Source organism: Melospiza melodia, chromosome 18, assembly GCF_035770615.1.
Source record: "Melospiza melodia melodia isolate bMelMel2 chromosome 18, bMelMel2.pri, whole genome shotgun sequence".
Lineage (NCBI taxonomy): Eukaryota > Metazoa > Chordata > Aves > Passeriformes > Passerellidae > Melospiza > Melospiza melodia.
In genome coordinates, this window is record NC_086211.1 from 2,234,264 (window position 1) to 2,251,186 (window position 16,923).

Sequence of the window (16,923 nt, forward strand, 5' to 3'; positions counted from 1 at the left end):
GGTGAGGGAGAGCGACAGCGGAGCGCGGGAAGTCTGGGAGGTGAGGGGGGAACGGGGAGAAAAGGGCGAAAGGAAAGAGAAAGGGAAAGGGACAGCCTGAGGGGGAATCGGGGGTGGCGAGGGGGCTGCGCTGCCTGGATAAGGGGCAGCTCCAGGGGGATATCGGGGGTGATGAGGGAACTGCGCTGCCCCCGGTAAGGGACAGCCCGAGAGGAAGCAGGGATGGCGAGGGGCCTGCGCTGCCCCCGATAAGGGACAGCTCCAGGGGGGGATCGGGAGTGATGAGGGGACTGCGCTACCCCGTTAAGGGACAGCCCGAGGGGGGAAACGGGGGTGATGAGGGAACTGCGCTGCCCCCGGTAAGGGACAGCCCGAAGGAGATCAGGGTGATGAGGGGACTGCACTGCCCTGGCTAAGGGAGAGCCCGAGAGGGAGCAGGGATGATGAGGGGGCTGCGCTGTCCCCGGTAAGGGAGAGCCCAAGAGGGAGCAGGGATGATGAGGGGGCTGCGCTGTCCCCGGTAAGGGAGAGCCCAAGGGGGGATCGGGGGTGATGAGGGGACTGCGCTGCCGTGGATAAGAGACAGGACCAAGGGACGGGCTGCGGGACCTCCGACAGCTGTGCCTGCAGGGCAGGCTGCCCTTGGTGGCACCTTCTCCATCCCCGAGGGGCTGCCCCGAGCCTCCCGGTGACCCCGGCGCTCTCTCCATCCCAGCAGCACCGGCCCGGGACGCGGAGCAGCAGCAGCAGCAGCAGCATGCCCTGGCCTCACCCCCTGTGATGAACGTGTCCGTGCGGCTGCTCCGCAGGGCCAGCATGCTGCCCCAGCCCTGGCGCTGCTTCTCGCGGGCCGCGGAGGAGGTGGCGCTGCAGAGGATCCGCAAGGTGCTGTGCGTGGCCGAGAAGAACGATGCTGCCCGGGGCATCGCCGAGCTGCTCTCCAACAGGAGGATGCGGCGGGTAGGAACGGCCCGGCCACACCGTGCTGCCCCCTGGGGCGCGGAGACAGGGGTGGGGCGGGTTTGTGTTGTGTATGGCAGCTCCAGCCCTCTCAGCACTCTCACCACTCTTGGCATGGCCACTTCACATCAGCACATGGCACACTTGGCACTGGTTTTGTCCCTGGACACACGAGGGTACAAGAATGTTCTGTGGACAAACATCACTGGCCCGAATGTATTTGGGAGTCTCAGGTCCTTGTGGGTTAAGCAGAGTGGGTATTCAGCTCCCTCTGCCTTCCCATGGTGAGAGCTCCCTGGGTCCTTCCTGACAAGGGCTTCAGAAATGGACACCATCCATTGGCATGCATCTCCCTGTCTAAAAGCAGCACTTCTGCAGCACCAGCAGTGTCAGGGGTTTACCGGAGGTCACCAAATAAAGCAAAAACAGGCTGTAGTTTGGAGAACAAAAATTCAATTATTTCTACTCTCTGCTGCTCTGGTAACAGTTTGCATAATCACTTCCTGTTTCCAAACTAAAGAATTTCCAAACTAAGGTGCTGCTAGACCAGAATCAGAGGTTGAAAAAGACCTCTGAGATTGTTGAGTCCAGCCCATGATCCCCACCTTGGCACCCAGACCAGAGCACTGAGTGCCACATCCAGCTGTTCCTTGAACACCTCTGGCAGGGGGGTGACTCCACCACTTCCCTGGGCACTTGCAATGCTTGGTAACCCTTTCCATGAAGAAATTATTCCTGATGTCCAGCCTAAACCTTCCCTGGGACAGCCTGAGGTTGTTCCCTCTCACCTTGTCACCTGGGAAAACAGGCTGACCCCCACATGGTTCCAACCCCCTTTATTTGATTAAGAGGTGTTATTGAGAACCTGGGTGCTGACAGTGCCAATCAAGACATCATCCTGCTTCTGTGAAAAAAGCAGTAAATACACAATCTACAAACTTCCATGGGTCCCAGTTAGGTGGGAGGTATCCTTGGGGACACTGCTTGTCACTTGGAACAAGATAGGAGTTTCTAAAAACTGGCCAGCCCCATTAAATAAATCAGTTCCTCATTATTCATGAGGAGATAACCCTGGCACCATCTTCAGGAATGGTTAAAAATCCTCTTACCTTGGGAATCACCATTTCAGTGCCTCCATAAATGATACAGGAGATTTCCATCCCAGTGTGGACAAAGTGGGGCAGGATGGATTTGTTTCCTGTTAAAAATTTTAATTTAAAAAAAAATTAAGAATTTGTGTCCTGTGAAAATCCAGAAACTCAGGAATTCTCCTTTTCCTTCCAGCGAGAAGGGTTTTCCAAGTTCAACAAAATCTATGAATATGACTACCAGATGTTTGGCCAGGTAAGAGTTCTCTCTCCATCTGCTGCTGGATTAATGAAGTACTAATACTAATTAATAAAAGCCATTTCTCAGGAGTTAAAAAACACGGGGATGTTCTGCCCAAAGATGAGAAAAAGTCAGATGTTGTTTCCTTTGCTCCACCACCTGTTTTGTTGCTCTAAATCTTTTAACTTTCTGGTTTTATGTCAGTCAAAAATACATTGCTGTTTAGAATTGGGAGCTTCCTACAAAAATTGAGGATAAGGCCATGGATAGAGCTTGTTATGATGGTTGCTCCATCCCTGGAAGTGTTCCAGGCCAGGTTGGATGGGGCTTGGAGCAGCCTGGGACAGGGGAAGGTGTCCCTGCCATGGCAGGGGGTGACACTGGATGAGCTTTAAGATCCCTCCCAACCCAAACAATTCTGGGATTAACAGGAGAAAGGTGTCACTAATCATTTAAACTGAGAACCAAAGGGGGATTTTGGGGCTGTGGGTAGTTTTTGGTGAGTGATGGGCACTAATTTCCTTGCTGTGTCTCTTGCAGAACGTTACCATGGTGATGACATCCGTGTCAGGACATTTACTGGCTCATGATTTTATCATGCCATTTCGCAAATGGTTGGTACCTCGTGTCCCTGGCAGGGAGGGGAAGGGCTCTGTCACCTCCTGGCCCTCACAGGAGGGGCTCTGTCACCTCCTGGCCCTCACAGGAAGGACCTGTCACCTCCTGTTCCCATCCTTGACACTGCAAGCTCAAAGACAAAGGAGCAGGGAGGGACTCTGACTCAGAGCAGGGTGATGAATTCCAAATTTTATAGAAAGTAGCCAAAATATTGTTTCAAATTCCCGTCTTCAAAGTGCTAAAACCCCCTGAAGACAATACTGGTTAAAATACATCAAGGCAGACACAGGGAATTAAACTGACTCCAAAATGGGATGGTTTTGTGTTCTTTGTTCAGCTGGGAGCTGTTCTGGGAAGCAAGGTGCTTTCCCTGCCTTACCTCCTTTTGTACTCTGGGCTTCAGACAGGACAAGCTGCTTGTTGCCTTCCAGATTTGCTGTTTTCTCTGGCTGCTTTTTCATTCTGTTGCTTTGAAATGTTACTCAGTATTTCATTTCTGTTGTCTGAAACAAGGCCTGTAATAAAATACATTAATTCCAGTACTTAGGGAGCACCAAGTAGTGTCTCACAAATAGTGTTTTAGTTTATGTGATGCACACACACATTTCTCCTCTGTTTTCCAGGCATAGCTGCAACCCTTTAGCTCTTTTTGATGCTGAAATTGAGAAGTATTGCCCTGAAAATTACCTGGATATCAAGGTACATCATGGTTAAGACTTTGAAACTGAGCTCTGGGGTTGGCTCAACAAATCTTGTCCCAGACAGAGGGATGATCTTACCTTTGTCCTTAACATCCACATTTCTGCAGTTTAGCAGATTGCTCCTACATTTCCTAGGACTGTATATGCTGTTCATTTGTGGCACTGAAACTCTTGTTCATGTACAAGTAGTGCAGTGAAAGAACAGCTAAAAATAGAAATGTTTTTTTCCAACAAGGTGGAATTGATGATTGTGTCTCAGTTCTACAGAAAAAGACATTTTTAGAAAACAGATTGTGGCACAACCTGCTCCAAGCCAAACTTTTTAACAGAATTAGATGTAAATAAATGACTCAATTCTTTTAAAAGCTGCCTGATCTCCCGAGACACACAATTACAAAATGTTATTGCAACAACCCATCTCCATGGATACACATTGCATTTGGTGTTCAGTGAGTCATTCTGAAATGAAATGACAGAGCAAGTGGCCTGGAATGTTCTCCCTGTGTTGTTTTTCTCCTCTCAGAGAACCCTTGAACGAGAAATCCAGCAGTGCCAAGCCCTGGTGATCTGGACTGACTGCGACCGAGAAGGAGAGAACATTGGCTTTGAGATCATCCACGTGTGCAGAGCTGGTGTGTAGAGCATCTCCATCACTCTGATTCCATTAATGGTTTAACAACTCCTTCAGCAGAGGAAAATTCTCAGTTTTATTGTGTCCAGGTTAAATGCTGGCTAATTCTAATAAGGTGGCCATGCTAGGCCAGAAATGCATCCAGCTGTTGGAACGCTGTAGAATCAGTTGAGAGCACGCTCTCTTAAGCACTCTGACTCAGAGCAGGGTGATGACTTCCAAATTTTATAGAAAATAGCCAAAGTATTGTTTCAAATTCCTGTCTTCAGAGTGCTAAAGCCCCCTGAAGACGTAACACTGGTTAAAATACATCAAGGCAGACACAGGGAATTAACCTGACTCCAAAATGGTTTTGTGTTCTTTGTAGCTGTTTGGTAGATGGTTTTGTGTTTTTTGTGTTTATCAGCTGCTCCTTTCTGTTGGTGATGGAGTCCCTGTGATTTCTCTGTGTGTGTGTGTGTGCAGTAAAGCCAAACCTGCAGGTGTTCCGAGCACGGTTCTCTGAGATCACCCCTCACGCTGTCAGGGCCGCCTGTGAGAACCTCACCCAGCCCGACCAGAGAACCAGCGACGCCGTGGACGTCAGGCAGGAGCTGGACCTCAGGATAGGCACGTAAACATCTCTTACTGGAACCTCAGCTCAAGGCAGAAATGCCCTGTGTAGTCTCTTGAAACTGATTTTTAGATCAGATATGACTAAAAGACATCTCATGTTTTACTGGGAGTGTGCTCTTTGAATCAGAGCATCATCAACTCCCAAGAGCGAATCCAACCTGTGACTGATCCCTTCCTGTAAACCAGAGTCCTGAATGCCACATCCAGTTGTTTCTTGAACATCTTCAGGGATGGTGACTCCACCACCTCCCTGGGCAGTCCATTCCAATGTTTAAAAGTCTCTTCTGTGAAGAAAATCCTCCTGAAAAGAGGAAATTTCTCCTTGAAGCAAATATTAAATTTATAGCTCATGCAGCACTGACAAGCTTCTTCAACTGAGTATTATAAAATTAATGCTCAGAATATTAAAAATATTTGAAGTACTGTCATTATCACTCAGCTTTGTTATATTCAGTTGTGGTGCCTATTTTGTTCCCTCAGGTGCTGCCTTCACCAGATTCCAGACACTGAGGCTGCGGAAGATCTTCCCTGATATTTTAGCAGATCAGCTGATCAGCTATGGCAGCTGCCAGTTCCCCACACTGGGATTTGTAGTTGAACGCTTTAAAGCCATCCAGGCTTTTGTTCCTGAAGCCTTCTACAAAATTAAAGGTATGTTTGGGGAAACACTCCTGGGCTCCATCTTCAAGGGTTTGATGTGGATAAAAAGGAAAAACATTGGAGCAACTGACACAAAAACACTCCAGAGATAATTTCCTCTCCTCTGCCATGAACACTGAGCAAAGATGGAAGGTTTCCAAGCTCCTTTGTGGTATTTCCATTTTGTGGCTCCTGCATCAGCCAGCTCTGTTGTCCCTCACAGTGACCCACGACCATGAGGACGGCAGCGTGGTCTTCAACTGGAAGAGGAACCGGCTCTTCAATCACACGGCGTGCCTGGTCCTTTACCAGATGTGTATGGAGGTAGGAAAGCTTGTAAATAGTTGCATAATCCAGATTCAGCCAAATATTCCCTGTATCTGTCTTGCTCAAGACTTTTAAAGAACAGTTTGTGTAAACTCCTGAAGGATATGTGGGTTTTGCTTACTCTGTTTAGGATCCGGTAGCGACTGTTGTTGATGTTGTGAGCAAGCCAAAGAGCAAATGGAGGCCCCTGCCCCTGGACACTGTGGTATGTTTGAACTCTGGGTAGGGTTTCTCTGAAAAGAGCTTTGAACAGATGTTTTACTCACTGCTTTGAATTATCCACTAATACTTTCGGGTTTTCTGGCTCTTCCCAACGCAGGAACTGGAAAAATTGGCTTCCCGCAAACTGAAAATAAATGCAAAGGAAACAATGACAATAGCAGAAAAACTCTATACTAAAGGGTAAGAAAGCAAGACTTGGCTTGGTAAACTTAATTCTTCTAAAACTAAATGGCCTTAGAAATGGGAAGGATCTTGGAGCAACTCTCAAATTGCTCTCCTGTCTTTCTTCTCAAGGTTCATTAGTTACCCTCGAACTGAGACCAACATTTTCCCCAAGGAGCTGAACCTGTCTGCCTTGGTAGAACAGCAAACACAGGACCCAAACTGGGGAGGGTTTGCACAGAGGATTTTGGATGAGGGTGGGCCAACTCCTCGGAGTGGAACCAAATCTGATCAGGCTCACCCTCCCATTCACCCCACAAAATATGCCAGCAACCTGCAGGTGGGTGTAACCAGAGGGAACTGGATGGGTTGTGTTGCTTGATAAATTAAGATAAAATCTTAATGTGATCATTAGCACAAAATCCTCACCTGAGACCCCACTGATTTGTGATGTCTTGTTTATCTGGGAGGACACTCACCCTTCTCACTGGTTGATCTCAGGGCAATGAGCAGAGACTCTACGAGTTCATCGTGCGCCACTTCCTGGCTTGCTGCTCTCAGGATGCCAAAGGACAGGAAACAACCGTGGAGATCGACATTGCCAACGAGCAATTCATTGCTCAGGGACTCATGATCCTGGCCAGAAATTACCTGGAAGTGTATCCTTATGACAAGTGGAGTGATAAGGTAATCCCCTTGAGTAACATAAGTGGGAGAGGCTGAAGTAGCACTTCACTGCCAACTTTAGATCTCTCTGCACAGCATCTTTTGACCATTTCTGGCTGTTTGGCTCAGAGCCTTTGTCCTGAATGGACCAGGAAGCAGTTTCAAAGATACTCTCCTTCTCTCCAGGTTATCCCTCTGTATCATAAAGGGTCTCGTTTTCAGCCCACCACGGTGGAGATGGTGGATGGGGAAACCAGTCCTCCCCTGCTCCTCACAGAAGCAGATCTCATTGCTCTCATGGAAAAACACGGCATTGGTCAGTACTGGGCAGCGTGGCCTATTGCTCTTGGCAGAGGGAATTCTCCCCAGGGAATTCTCCAAATGTTGCTGTAGATAAGAAATTACTTAAATGTACAGAAAAAAGGGAAATAAAGGGCAAAGTCCAAACATCCTCAGGAGCCTGCAGAGCGCCTCCAGTACCCAGGGAGGGGGGAAATTTTGGGTTCAGGGTGTGCTGCCAGCACCTTGCTGGCCTCAGTGCCAGCAGGGCACAAGGGCAGTGCTGCTCCTCACCACAAGTTATTTCCTTGTTTCTGGGCATAGGGGAAATCACTTCTTGCCTCTTGGTTTGGCTGACATCTCTCTGCTTCCAGGGACTGATGCCACCCACGCCGAGCACATCGAGACAATCAAGACGCGCATGTACGTGGGGCTGACGGCGGATCAGCGCTTCCTGCCCGGCCAGCTGGGCATGGGGCTGGTGGAAGGTGAGCAGAGAGCCCTCACAAAGGTGCCAGAGGCCTTACTGGCTCCTTCCTTTCACTCACCATTCCACATATTCCTCAGGCTATGATTCCATGGGCTACGAGATGTCCAAGCCTGACCTTCGAGCTGAGCTGGAGGCTGATCTAAAATTGATCTGTGAGGGGAAGAAAGACAAATCTGTAGTGTTGCAGCAGCAGGTCCAGAAGTACAAGCAAGTCTTCATTGAAGCTGTGGCCAGAGCCAACAAGTGAGTCCTGTCTTTGCCCTCTTCCTTCTGCTTTGTTGTGCTGGGAGGTGCTTGCTGCTCTTCTGGGGCTCAGCCTGGAGTGGGGGATCCTGTCACACTCTTTCCCTGGAGCTCTGCCCCCCATGTTGTGGTATTTGTGTGGGAAAGGATGACTCAAAGCCTGGCATGCTGTCAGGAGTTCCTCCCAGCCAAGGGTTTAAACCAGGATGAGCAGTTAAGATTAAATTTGGGGATGGCAACATGCATTGACCTCTGATGTTGTACCCACACCTTTCCTGTTCCAGAAACGTGGTGCTGAGTCAGTGTGCTCGTGGAGGAGCTCAGAGGGCTGTGTGGGGGGCAGCAGGCTCTTGAGTCACTGCAGCACCTGATTGCTCTGCTCATTTCTTTACAGGTTGGACCAGGCCCTGGCTCAGTATCTGGGAGAAGCTGCAGAAGTTCCAGAGCAGGATGAGGTGTACCCAGCCATGCCCCTTTCTGTTCGGAAATGTCCCCAGTGCAACAGTGACATGGTCCTGAAGACCAGGAAGAACGGCGGGTTGGTGACCTTCCCTCTTGTAGCCTCCTGTGTTGGTTTGTGTTTCTCCAGGCTTTCATTTTTACCTCCTTTGGTGAAAGCTTGGAAACCTTGGGCTGAAGCTTGCTGACTCCACCAGCTACATGAGCTGTGTGGACTCAGCTGAATCTCTTCTCAGGTATTTCCCCTGTAAAATTGCAGTTTTGACAATTTCTGATGGCTGAGAAGACACGAGAAGGGATCCCCAGCTGTCTTGAGTTTGCCTCTTCCTCATCCAGTGCCTTTGTGCCTCGGCAGGTTCTATCTCAGCTGCATGGGCTATCCAGCCTGTAAAACTGCAGTCTGGTTCCCTGATTTTGTGGTGGATGTGACCAGGGATGACAGCATCTGTGATGTGTGTAAACCCCATCCAGTTCACAGGTAGGTCATGCCACTTCCATGGGCTAGGATGGGCAACCATTTTCCATTCCAGTCTTGGAAAGCTGGGGCAGCACTTGGCTTGGGGATGGAAAGAAGAGGGCTTGGGGAAACTGGCCTCCATATAGCAGAATCAAAACAATAAATAAAAGCCCAAGTATAAATTGAGGTCTGTTGATGAGAAACTGGAAGACTGACTCTTCCTTTCCCTGCAGACTGAAGTTTAAATTCAAGAAGGGCAGTGTTCCCCCTGTGATGCCCCTGGAGTTCATTGGCTGCATTGGAGGCTGTGATGAGATGCTGAAAGAGCTTTTGGACCTCAAGTACTTGCACAGATCATCCCAACCTGCACCATCCACCCCCCAACCCGAGCACCACCTGCAGGCCAACCACTCCCTGAACAGATCCAGCAGCGAGACCAGGCAAGCCAGGGGGACCTCAAACCAGGCACGGGGACACCTGCTCTCCATCAACTCCTCCAGGACCCCCAGGGCTGCTCCTCCAGCTGCTCCTGCAGCTGCTGCAGACGATGGCAATGCTGTGGTGTGCAACTGTGGCAGCGAGGCGCTGCTGCTGACCGTGCGCAAGGACGGCCCCAACAAGGGCCGCCAGTTCTACAAGTGCGGCTCCGGCTCCTGCAACTTCTTCCTCTGGGCTGACGAGCAGCCACAGGACAGAGGCAGCTTCACGCCGCTCCAGCCCGCTGCTGGAAGAAGCCCAGCAGGATTCCAGAGGCCAGGAGGAGGCAGGGAGCCCCCGGGAAGCAGCAGCTGGGACGCTGGAGGTGGCGGTGGCACGGTGTGCAGGTGTGACCAGCCCGCGGTGACGCGCACCGTGCAGAAGGACGGCCCCAACAAGGGGAGGCAGTTCCACACCTGCCCCAAGCCCCGGGAGCAGCAGTGTGGCTTCTTCCAGTGGGCAGATGAGAACGTGGCACCAGGTATGGCTGGGCTGGGGGCACGCTGCAGGGTTGCAGGCTGTTCTTCAGCTGAGCAGAACAAGGAGATGCTGGAGAGGGTCCAGGGGAGGCCACAAAGGTGGTGGGGGCTCTGAAGCATCTCTCTGGCTGAGGCAGCTGGGCCTGTTTAGTCTAGAGAAAAGAAAACTTAGAGGGGATCTCATTAATGCATGTAAATATCTCAGGGAAGGATGGTGCCAGGCTTGTTTTGGTGACAGGATGAGGAGCAATGGCCAAAAACTAAAACACAAGAAGTTTGGCCTCAACATGAGGAAGAACTGCTTTACATTAAAGGTGGCAGAGCTCTGGAACAGCTGCCCAGGGAGGTGATAGAGTGTCCCTCTCTGGAGACATTCAAACCCACCTGGCATGCCAGGGAAACTGTGCTGCTCTCTCTGCCCCTGTTTGGGGGTACAGGGAAAGGGCAAGTCATTCTGGAGCTTTGATCAGAGATGAAACTGTGTGGAAAGATGCTGAAAAGAAAAATAACGACAAAACAAGGGTGCAAAAGAGAGAGAACTGACAAAAAGAGACATAACCAGGTACAGAGGGGGAGATGTGGTCTGTGAGAGATCTCCCTCCTCAGACATTGAGCCTGGAGGGGTAAAATCAAACTTTCAAGACTACTTAGACCCCAAGTTCTTCTCTGCCATGTTTTGTTTCTGCTTCAGCTGCAGACCAGAGCATCCAAGCAGGCAGATCAGCTTCCCCTGTGCTGTTCCCACAGGTCTCTAATGCTGCAAGACAAATGGGTAACATTTCACTGTTCAGACAAGTCTGAAACAAATGCAGGTTTAGGAATAATCTGAGAATCTTTGATCTGCTATTTTGAACTTACCTTGTGTTTCTCAACTATTTATGTTTTCAAAGATCCTTAAATTCAAGTTGTTTATCTCTAGGCCCTTCTGGAGATGACTCTTTGAACCACTTTGGCAGCAATGGATACTCCAGAGGCTTTGGAAGCAAGGCCAAGAGACCAGGCAATCTCTCCTCAGTATCTGCTGCCAAGAAGCCACGGACCTGCAGCATTTGCCACCAGCCTGGGCACACGAGGAAAACCTGTCCTCAGAACCACTGAGCTGGGATGGAGCTCTGAGAGCCTGCAAGGACCAGGAATGTGAACTCTGCACAAGGAACTGGACTTTGGGAACAAGCCCCTTGAGTGATTTTTGGAGGGGCTGGCTTCAGGCTGCTCCTGCCAAGGGATGCCATTTGTTTCAGCAAGGGTTCAACCAGCTTGGAAAAGGGGTTCCACTGCCAGGTTTTGTTTCCAGCTGCTCTTCTGCTGAGCAGTTTGGGAAGGTCTGAACATTTCAAGGAAGCACTTGGAAGCTGAGTCTGTGGAGAAAACTGCACTGCATCATCCCCTGCACCATCCTGGTGTTGTTCCTGGCCTCTCCACGCAGGGAAAAGCTGGATCAGACACCAGGGCTGCCAAGCTCTGCTCAGGCCCTGCCTTTCCACAGTGTGGAATTTGAGTTCCCTTCTCAGTTGATGTTATCTGAGCAACATTCCCCTTATTGTCACCCTTACCTGGGTTGTGAAGGAGGGTCAGGTGCAGAGGAGCAGGATCTGGTGCTGGCCTTGGGAGGAGCTCAGCTGCAGTGCTCAGGAAAAGCCCTCATTTTAGATGGTTCCTGAATTTGAAGGCAAGTTCTTCCTCAAACTTTGAGACATGCCTTTGTGATGCTGCTAGCTGATCAAAGTTATTTTTGTCAAACTAAATGAGTTTCTTATTAAAATATTATTTAAATTTTAAATTTGATGCAGTGACACCTTAGCTTTCCCTAATTATTTCTTCCTACATCAAATAGTGAAGCTTTTACTGTGAAAGCATCCAGCCAAATCTTGCTCTTTCCAATCACTGGAACAATAGAGGAGCTTTCTTGGCAGAAACTCCCCACAGCAATTTAGAAGTGAGCTACAAAGAGATGGGAAAAAGTTTTTATCTCACCAGCTGCATCTGCTGATCTGGGACAGACAGACAGAGTTGGCTGAGCTGAAGAGAAGCTCTGTTTTCCTGTTCTGGGTTCAGACTGAACTCCCTGGGAAGCCAGGCTGCCTCTTCCCTCGCTGCTGGGGCTTCCTCTGTTCATCAAAGGAGGGAATCTGCAGGATTGCTGTGTGCTCTGCTGCCAGGAGCCCCAGTGCTGCTCAGGGTCCTGCACAGAGCAGTTCCTGGGGCCAGCACTGAGGGGATGGGCTGGAGCTCTTGGAGGGCAGCTGGAAGCAGAGTCCACAGCTCTGAAAGAGAGCCTGAACCCCTGCAGCAGTCCATTGCTGTCAGGCCTCAATCCATGCAGACAGCCAGGAGAATTTGGGTTGCATTTCCCTGTAGCCCTCACTCCCACCATCAACAGCCGTGGCCTAAAAATACCCTGGGCTGAAATACCAACATGACAAGGTTTGGAATGCAGTCACTGAGCCAAGGCAGGGCAGCAGCCTGGCCAGACACCTTGGAATGGCAGCAGCTGTGCAGGACACAGGGAGAGGTTAAACCTTGCTGCTGGATCAGCCAGGAGCAGCTTTAGGAGTCTCAGCCTGGGCAATGCTCAGCTGAGCCCTGTAAGTGGTACAAGCTCAGTGTCCAGACAGCTCCCACACTGCAGCCAGGCACTCTGTGGGTCCAGGGCTTTGGAAGAGGAGGAGGAGGATGAGGAAGACTGTGCAGGATGGGATCTAACCATCACCAAGCTCTCCAGGACATGCCCTAGGTCGTTCCCAGGAAGGCCACACAGCTGAGGAGTCACTTCAACCCTTAGCAGGGGAAAGGAGACAAAGCAGAGCTGACAGCAGAGAACCAGTGTGCACAGGGAAGGTTTATTCTCATCACTAACACCTGGGAAGTGGTTTGGAGGAACAAAGGAATTGTCAGACTGGGAGGAAAAGCAGGTTTTTTTCCTCCCATAAACAAGATGGTAGCTGTAAAGAAAACTAAACCACAACAGCTGCTCACAGTGAAGTCCACAGGATTTCTCCAGCTCCACCCACGAGCAAAACCAGCTCTTCCCATTAAATACAAGAATAAATTGCTTTTCTCTGGGACTAGAGCCAGACCAAACCCTACTAGCAGCCACTCAAAGGAAAAGAAAAAAAAACCAACAAAATACCCAACCAAAATATATCTTCTTAATAAAAAGCATAAACCACTTCAGTTCTTGCAAGCAGTCTGCTCACAACATCATTCCTGCCCTGCTTCCCCACCCCATTCCAGGGTGCTCCAGGGAAAAAGGACCTCAAGACAGCAGCATTACATGTGTGAAAAGGTGACCAGACAGACTGGGAGGGGACAGGTACCTGCAGACAGACACTGGCAGCCACCCACCCACTGGGGAGGGCAAACAGCCTCCAGCTGAAACCAGGAGCTTCCCCAGAGCCAGCAGCGATTTTTCAGGACATCTTCCAGCCAAACACTGCATGGGACAAGGGCCCCTTCTTTGGGGCAGCATCAACACTGTCAGAACAGAGAGGTAGGGCTGAGCTCACCCTTTCTGGCAGCTGGAAGAGTCTCCAAGGAATAAACCCCCATTTGCTATGGCTGTACCACCCACAGGGCTTATTTTGGATTGGCAAAACCCTGCAGGTGGGTGAGGCTCCCCCCTGTCCTGAGTGCTGGCACAGTGAGGCCACACAGGCTGCTGGTGACAGGACCAACCCAGGACATGGCACCTGAGGGGTCAGCAGGACACAGCAGCAGGAAGGGGCTGCTCCCAGAGCCTGAGGGGAACCTGCCAGCTGGGGCAGGCAGAGGACACTGGAGCCAGAGCCCAAACATGCTTCACGGGGCTCCCAGCAGAGGAACTCACGTGTGTGGTGTGGGCTGCCCTCACCCTGGGCTCAGCAGAGCCTCTGAGCCAAAGGCTCCTTCTGCCAGCACCCACCTCTGCTCAGGCACATTTTATTCACACAGGAAACGTGGGTTTTTTTCCTCATAAAGTGCAAGAACTTTGCCTCTTACTGACTAGTCAACTAGAAGCATCACAGCCCTCACAGCAGGGAGCAGCAGGCAGGGGAGCAACACCCCACATTCAGGAGCTCCCAACACTCCAGTCACTTCAGCAGGACCTCTGGCTCAGTTATGGCCCTGTAGAGCACAAAGCCCATCCCATCAATTTCCTCTTCCAAGAGCCCCGAGAACAGGTTGATTTTGGGGTTGAAATAGCAAGGCAGGACTCCTTTCTCCAGGGAAGCCACCAGCTCCTCGAGCACCTGCTGGAACCTGTCAGCAAGGCTCTCCTGTGCCCAGTCCGAGGTGGTGTCACTGAGCTGCAGGATGAGGTGGCTCAGGGGGCTGCCCCCCAGCTTGTGCAGCCTGGGCTGCCTCTTGCAGACGCCGCTGAGGATGCGCAGGCAGAGCTGCCGAGCCCCGGAGTCAGCAGCATCCAGCTCCTTCAGCCTCGACACCTCCGCCCTGTAAAAGCTCTCCAGCCACAGGTTTTCCACCGGTCCTTCAGGAGGAACAGCCAGAAGAACCTTGTCCTCCATTTCCACCACTGGCAAGAGGGTGATGCTCAGATCAACCTGATCGTGTTTGACTTCCAGCTTCAGCTCCCGGGAGGCCACCACGGGGTGGATGGCACAGCCCAGCAGGCCACCGATGGCAGGCCAGTTGATGGAGGCCACCAGCAGCTTGTGGAGGGTCTCGTTGAGCACGCTGGAGGACAGGTACCTGCCCACCATGAACCTGTCCCAGGGGCTGCACCCACGAGGGAAATAGCCCAGGTCGATCCTCTTGATCATCCAGTACTGGGGGTTCCTCACCACGGTGTCCTCCCCTGGGATGAGGCTCCAGAGCCCGGAGTCGAGGAGCAGCGGCAGCATGAGGTGGACGTGGTCAGCTGCCAGCACCTCGAGGCCATCGAGCAGGGCCCCGCTGAGGGACAGGCGGCCGAAGGGCAGCTCTGGGAATTTGCTCCTCAGGAAGTTCTGCAGTTGGCTGCAGATGCTCCTGGCCAGCTGTGGGACAAGGGACACTTGGAACTCGGGCACGGCCAGCTGGCTGCTGTGTGAGAGGAGCTTCTCCTGCAGCGTGAGGCAGCGCAGCGGGCTGGACTGCACCTGAGGAGCCCCCAGAGGGGCAGAGGGGCCCCTGGGATCTGTGGGGAGGGAAAGGAGAAGTCACAGCTCTGAGCACATCACCTGAAACCCTCAGCAGCACAAGGTGGGTGCCCGGCTCTCAGCCCACCCCTCTGGAGGTGACACTGACCTCACCATGAGCCCCCATTGAGCCCACTGATGTTAAGAACACTTCTCAGCCATGCAGAGCCCAAACCAACCCCAAACCCTGGCTGTTCCCAGCCTCACTCCTCAGCCAGGGATGGCAGCCAGGCAAGGGACCTGCTGCCACAGTCAGAGAATCACAGAATGTGCTGAGTGGGAAAGGACCCATGAAAATCACCCACAGTCCAGCTCCTGGCCCTGCACAGACACCCCAACAACCCCACCCTGCCCCTGAGAGTGTTGTCCAAACACTCCTGGAGCTGTGGCAGCCTTGGGGCTGTGCCCATTCCCTGGGGAGCCTGGGCAGTGCCCAAACACCCTCTGGGGGAAGAACCTTTTCCTAATACCCAACCTGACCCTCCCTGACACAGCTCCTGCAGTTCCCTCATGTCCTGTCACTGATCATCAGAGGGATCAGTGCCTGCCCCTCCACCTCCTCACACGAGGATCCTACACACAGTCCTGCTCTGGGGCCATTATCTCAGGACATGCCCTGGACCCAGCTGGGCCAGTTTCCCACTTGGACAAACGCCATCTCCACGGGCAGCTGGACAAAGCAGCCTTTGTCTGCAGCAGCTCCCGAGCACACCTTCCTGCAGGCACAGCTGACCCAGAAAACGAGCACAGCCAGAGGAAACAACCCCCAACAGCCCTGCCAGGACACCCTGGTGTCACCACAGGTCCTGCTGAGATCCTGTTTCCACAGGCATTGCCTAAAAAGGGGCTGAGGCTCGGGAGCCTCCCAGGAGGGCAGGCTCAGTGGGGTCGGCTTTCCGGACACCGAGATAAAAATAACACAGAGCTCTGGCAGGGCCACCCAAGCAGGAGCACAGCAAGGTGATCCTCCTGCCCGGGCACCAGAGCCTCACCTGGCACCACGGGCTGGGCTGGAGACAGCAGGGGCTCGCTGAGGTCTTCCCTCCTCTGCTTCTTGGCGGGTTTTGGTGTTGTCTTGATCAATGCCAAGTCCTGCCAGCTGTCCTCCAGGGATTTCTGCTCAGCTTTGGGATCACCCTCATCCCGAGGGCTGGTGGCTCGGTCGATCAGCTGGAGGGAATAAAAAACCCAAGAGGACAAGTTGTTGTCTTTGTTTTCCATGATTTATGGGTGACAACAGCCCCTCTGGAGCACACACATGGGAGGGACAGCCCTACTCAAGGATTCTGCTCAGAAAAAGGCCCAGTTTGGGGGGGAGCCACAAATGTGGACATTGTCTTTGTGCAGGTTTTACATGGAAAACAGACACCTAAATACAACTTAAGTCCCTTTTGGGATGGGAAAGCATATCCCAAATGCTCCAGACAAAGAGGGATACATGCAGCTCCATACTCCCGGCACTGCTGCCAGCACCGGTGCCATTTGTGCCGTATGCAAGGAACCATCTCAGGAGCAAACCTGGAGATTTGGGGCACACTGGGGCCAACCCAGCTCTCCTGGGCACCTTTCTGGTGCCCTGATGCCCATCCCAGCCTTACCCTCTTGACGGCCAGCGTGGCGATGGCCAGCACGGCGGCGCCGCTGACGCCCAGCACCAGCCTGGCATTGGCCAGCAGCACATCGAACACGCTGCCCAGCCCGTCCAGGACGCTGCCCAGCCCGCCGCTCTCCTGCCGCCGGCCCCGCTGCTGCCAAAACGCCGCCATGGTCACCCTGCGGAGAACGGGAGGGTCACCCCGGGCTGGGGGAGCTGGCACCCCGGGACGGGCGCAGCCGCGGGCTTTGGGGAACAACGGGTTCCGCTGCTCCGCTCTCCTCCGGGATAAAGGCTCCCGCCGCGGCCGGGACGGCTGGGTGCGGGCAGAGGGCAAGGGTCACCCGGGGGAGCGACACACCGGGGGGAGAAGGGACACATCGGGGAGGGACACACCGGGCAAGGGACGCGCCAGGGGAGGAAGGGACACCCCAGGGAACGGGCACCCCCGGGGAGGA

The 16,923-nt window shown here is 52.5% G+C and overlaps 2 protein-coding genes across 2 annotated transcripts; one reads left to right on the forward strand and one right to left on the reverse strand.

The window, feature by feature from the left end:
* The first annotated feature begins 24 nt into the window (after positions 1-24).
* On the forward strand, positions 25-11,534 carry TOP3A (DNA topoisomerase III alpha). Its single transcript, XM_063171633.1, has 20 exons — positions 25-40; positions 719-960; positions 2,245-2,304; positions 2,830-2,903; positions 3,531-3,606; positions 4,132-4,240; positions 4,705-4,848; positions 5,335-5,505; positions 5,717-5,817; positions 5,951-6,025; positions 6,140-6,222; positions 6,337-6,544; positions 6,706-6,891; positions 7,057-7,186; positions 7,524-7,637; positions 7,717-7,882; positions 8,277-8,420; positions 8,697-8,819; positions 9,032-9,756; positions 10,674-11,534. The coding sequence occupies exons 2-20, from the start codon at positions 781-783 to the stop codon at positions 10,850-10,852; spliced, it is 3,048 nt and encodes a 1,015-aa protein (XP_063027703.1). The 5' UTR covers positions 25-40; positions 719-780; the 3' UTR covers positions 10,853-11,534.
* Positions 11,535-12,573: 1,039 nt separating this feature from the next.
* On the reverse strand, positions 12,574-16,644 carry MIEF2 (mitochondrial elongation factor 2). The gene is made up of 3 exons (XM_063171635.1): positions 16,470-16,644; positions 15,864-16,041; positions 12,574-14,870 (listed from the first exon to the last, which is right to left on the reverse strand). Exons 1-3 carry the CDS (start codon positions 16,635-16,637, stop codon positions 13,825-13,827), a joined length of 1,392 nt encoding a protein of 463 aa, XP_063027705.1. The 5' UTR covers positions 16,638-16,644; the 3' UTR covers positions 12,574-13,824.
* Positions 16,645-16,923: the final 279 nt, after the last annotated feature.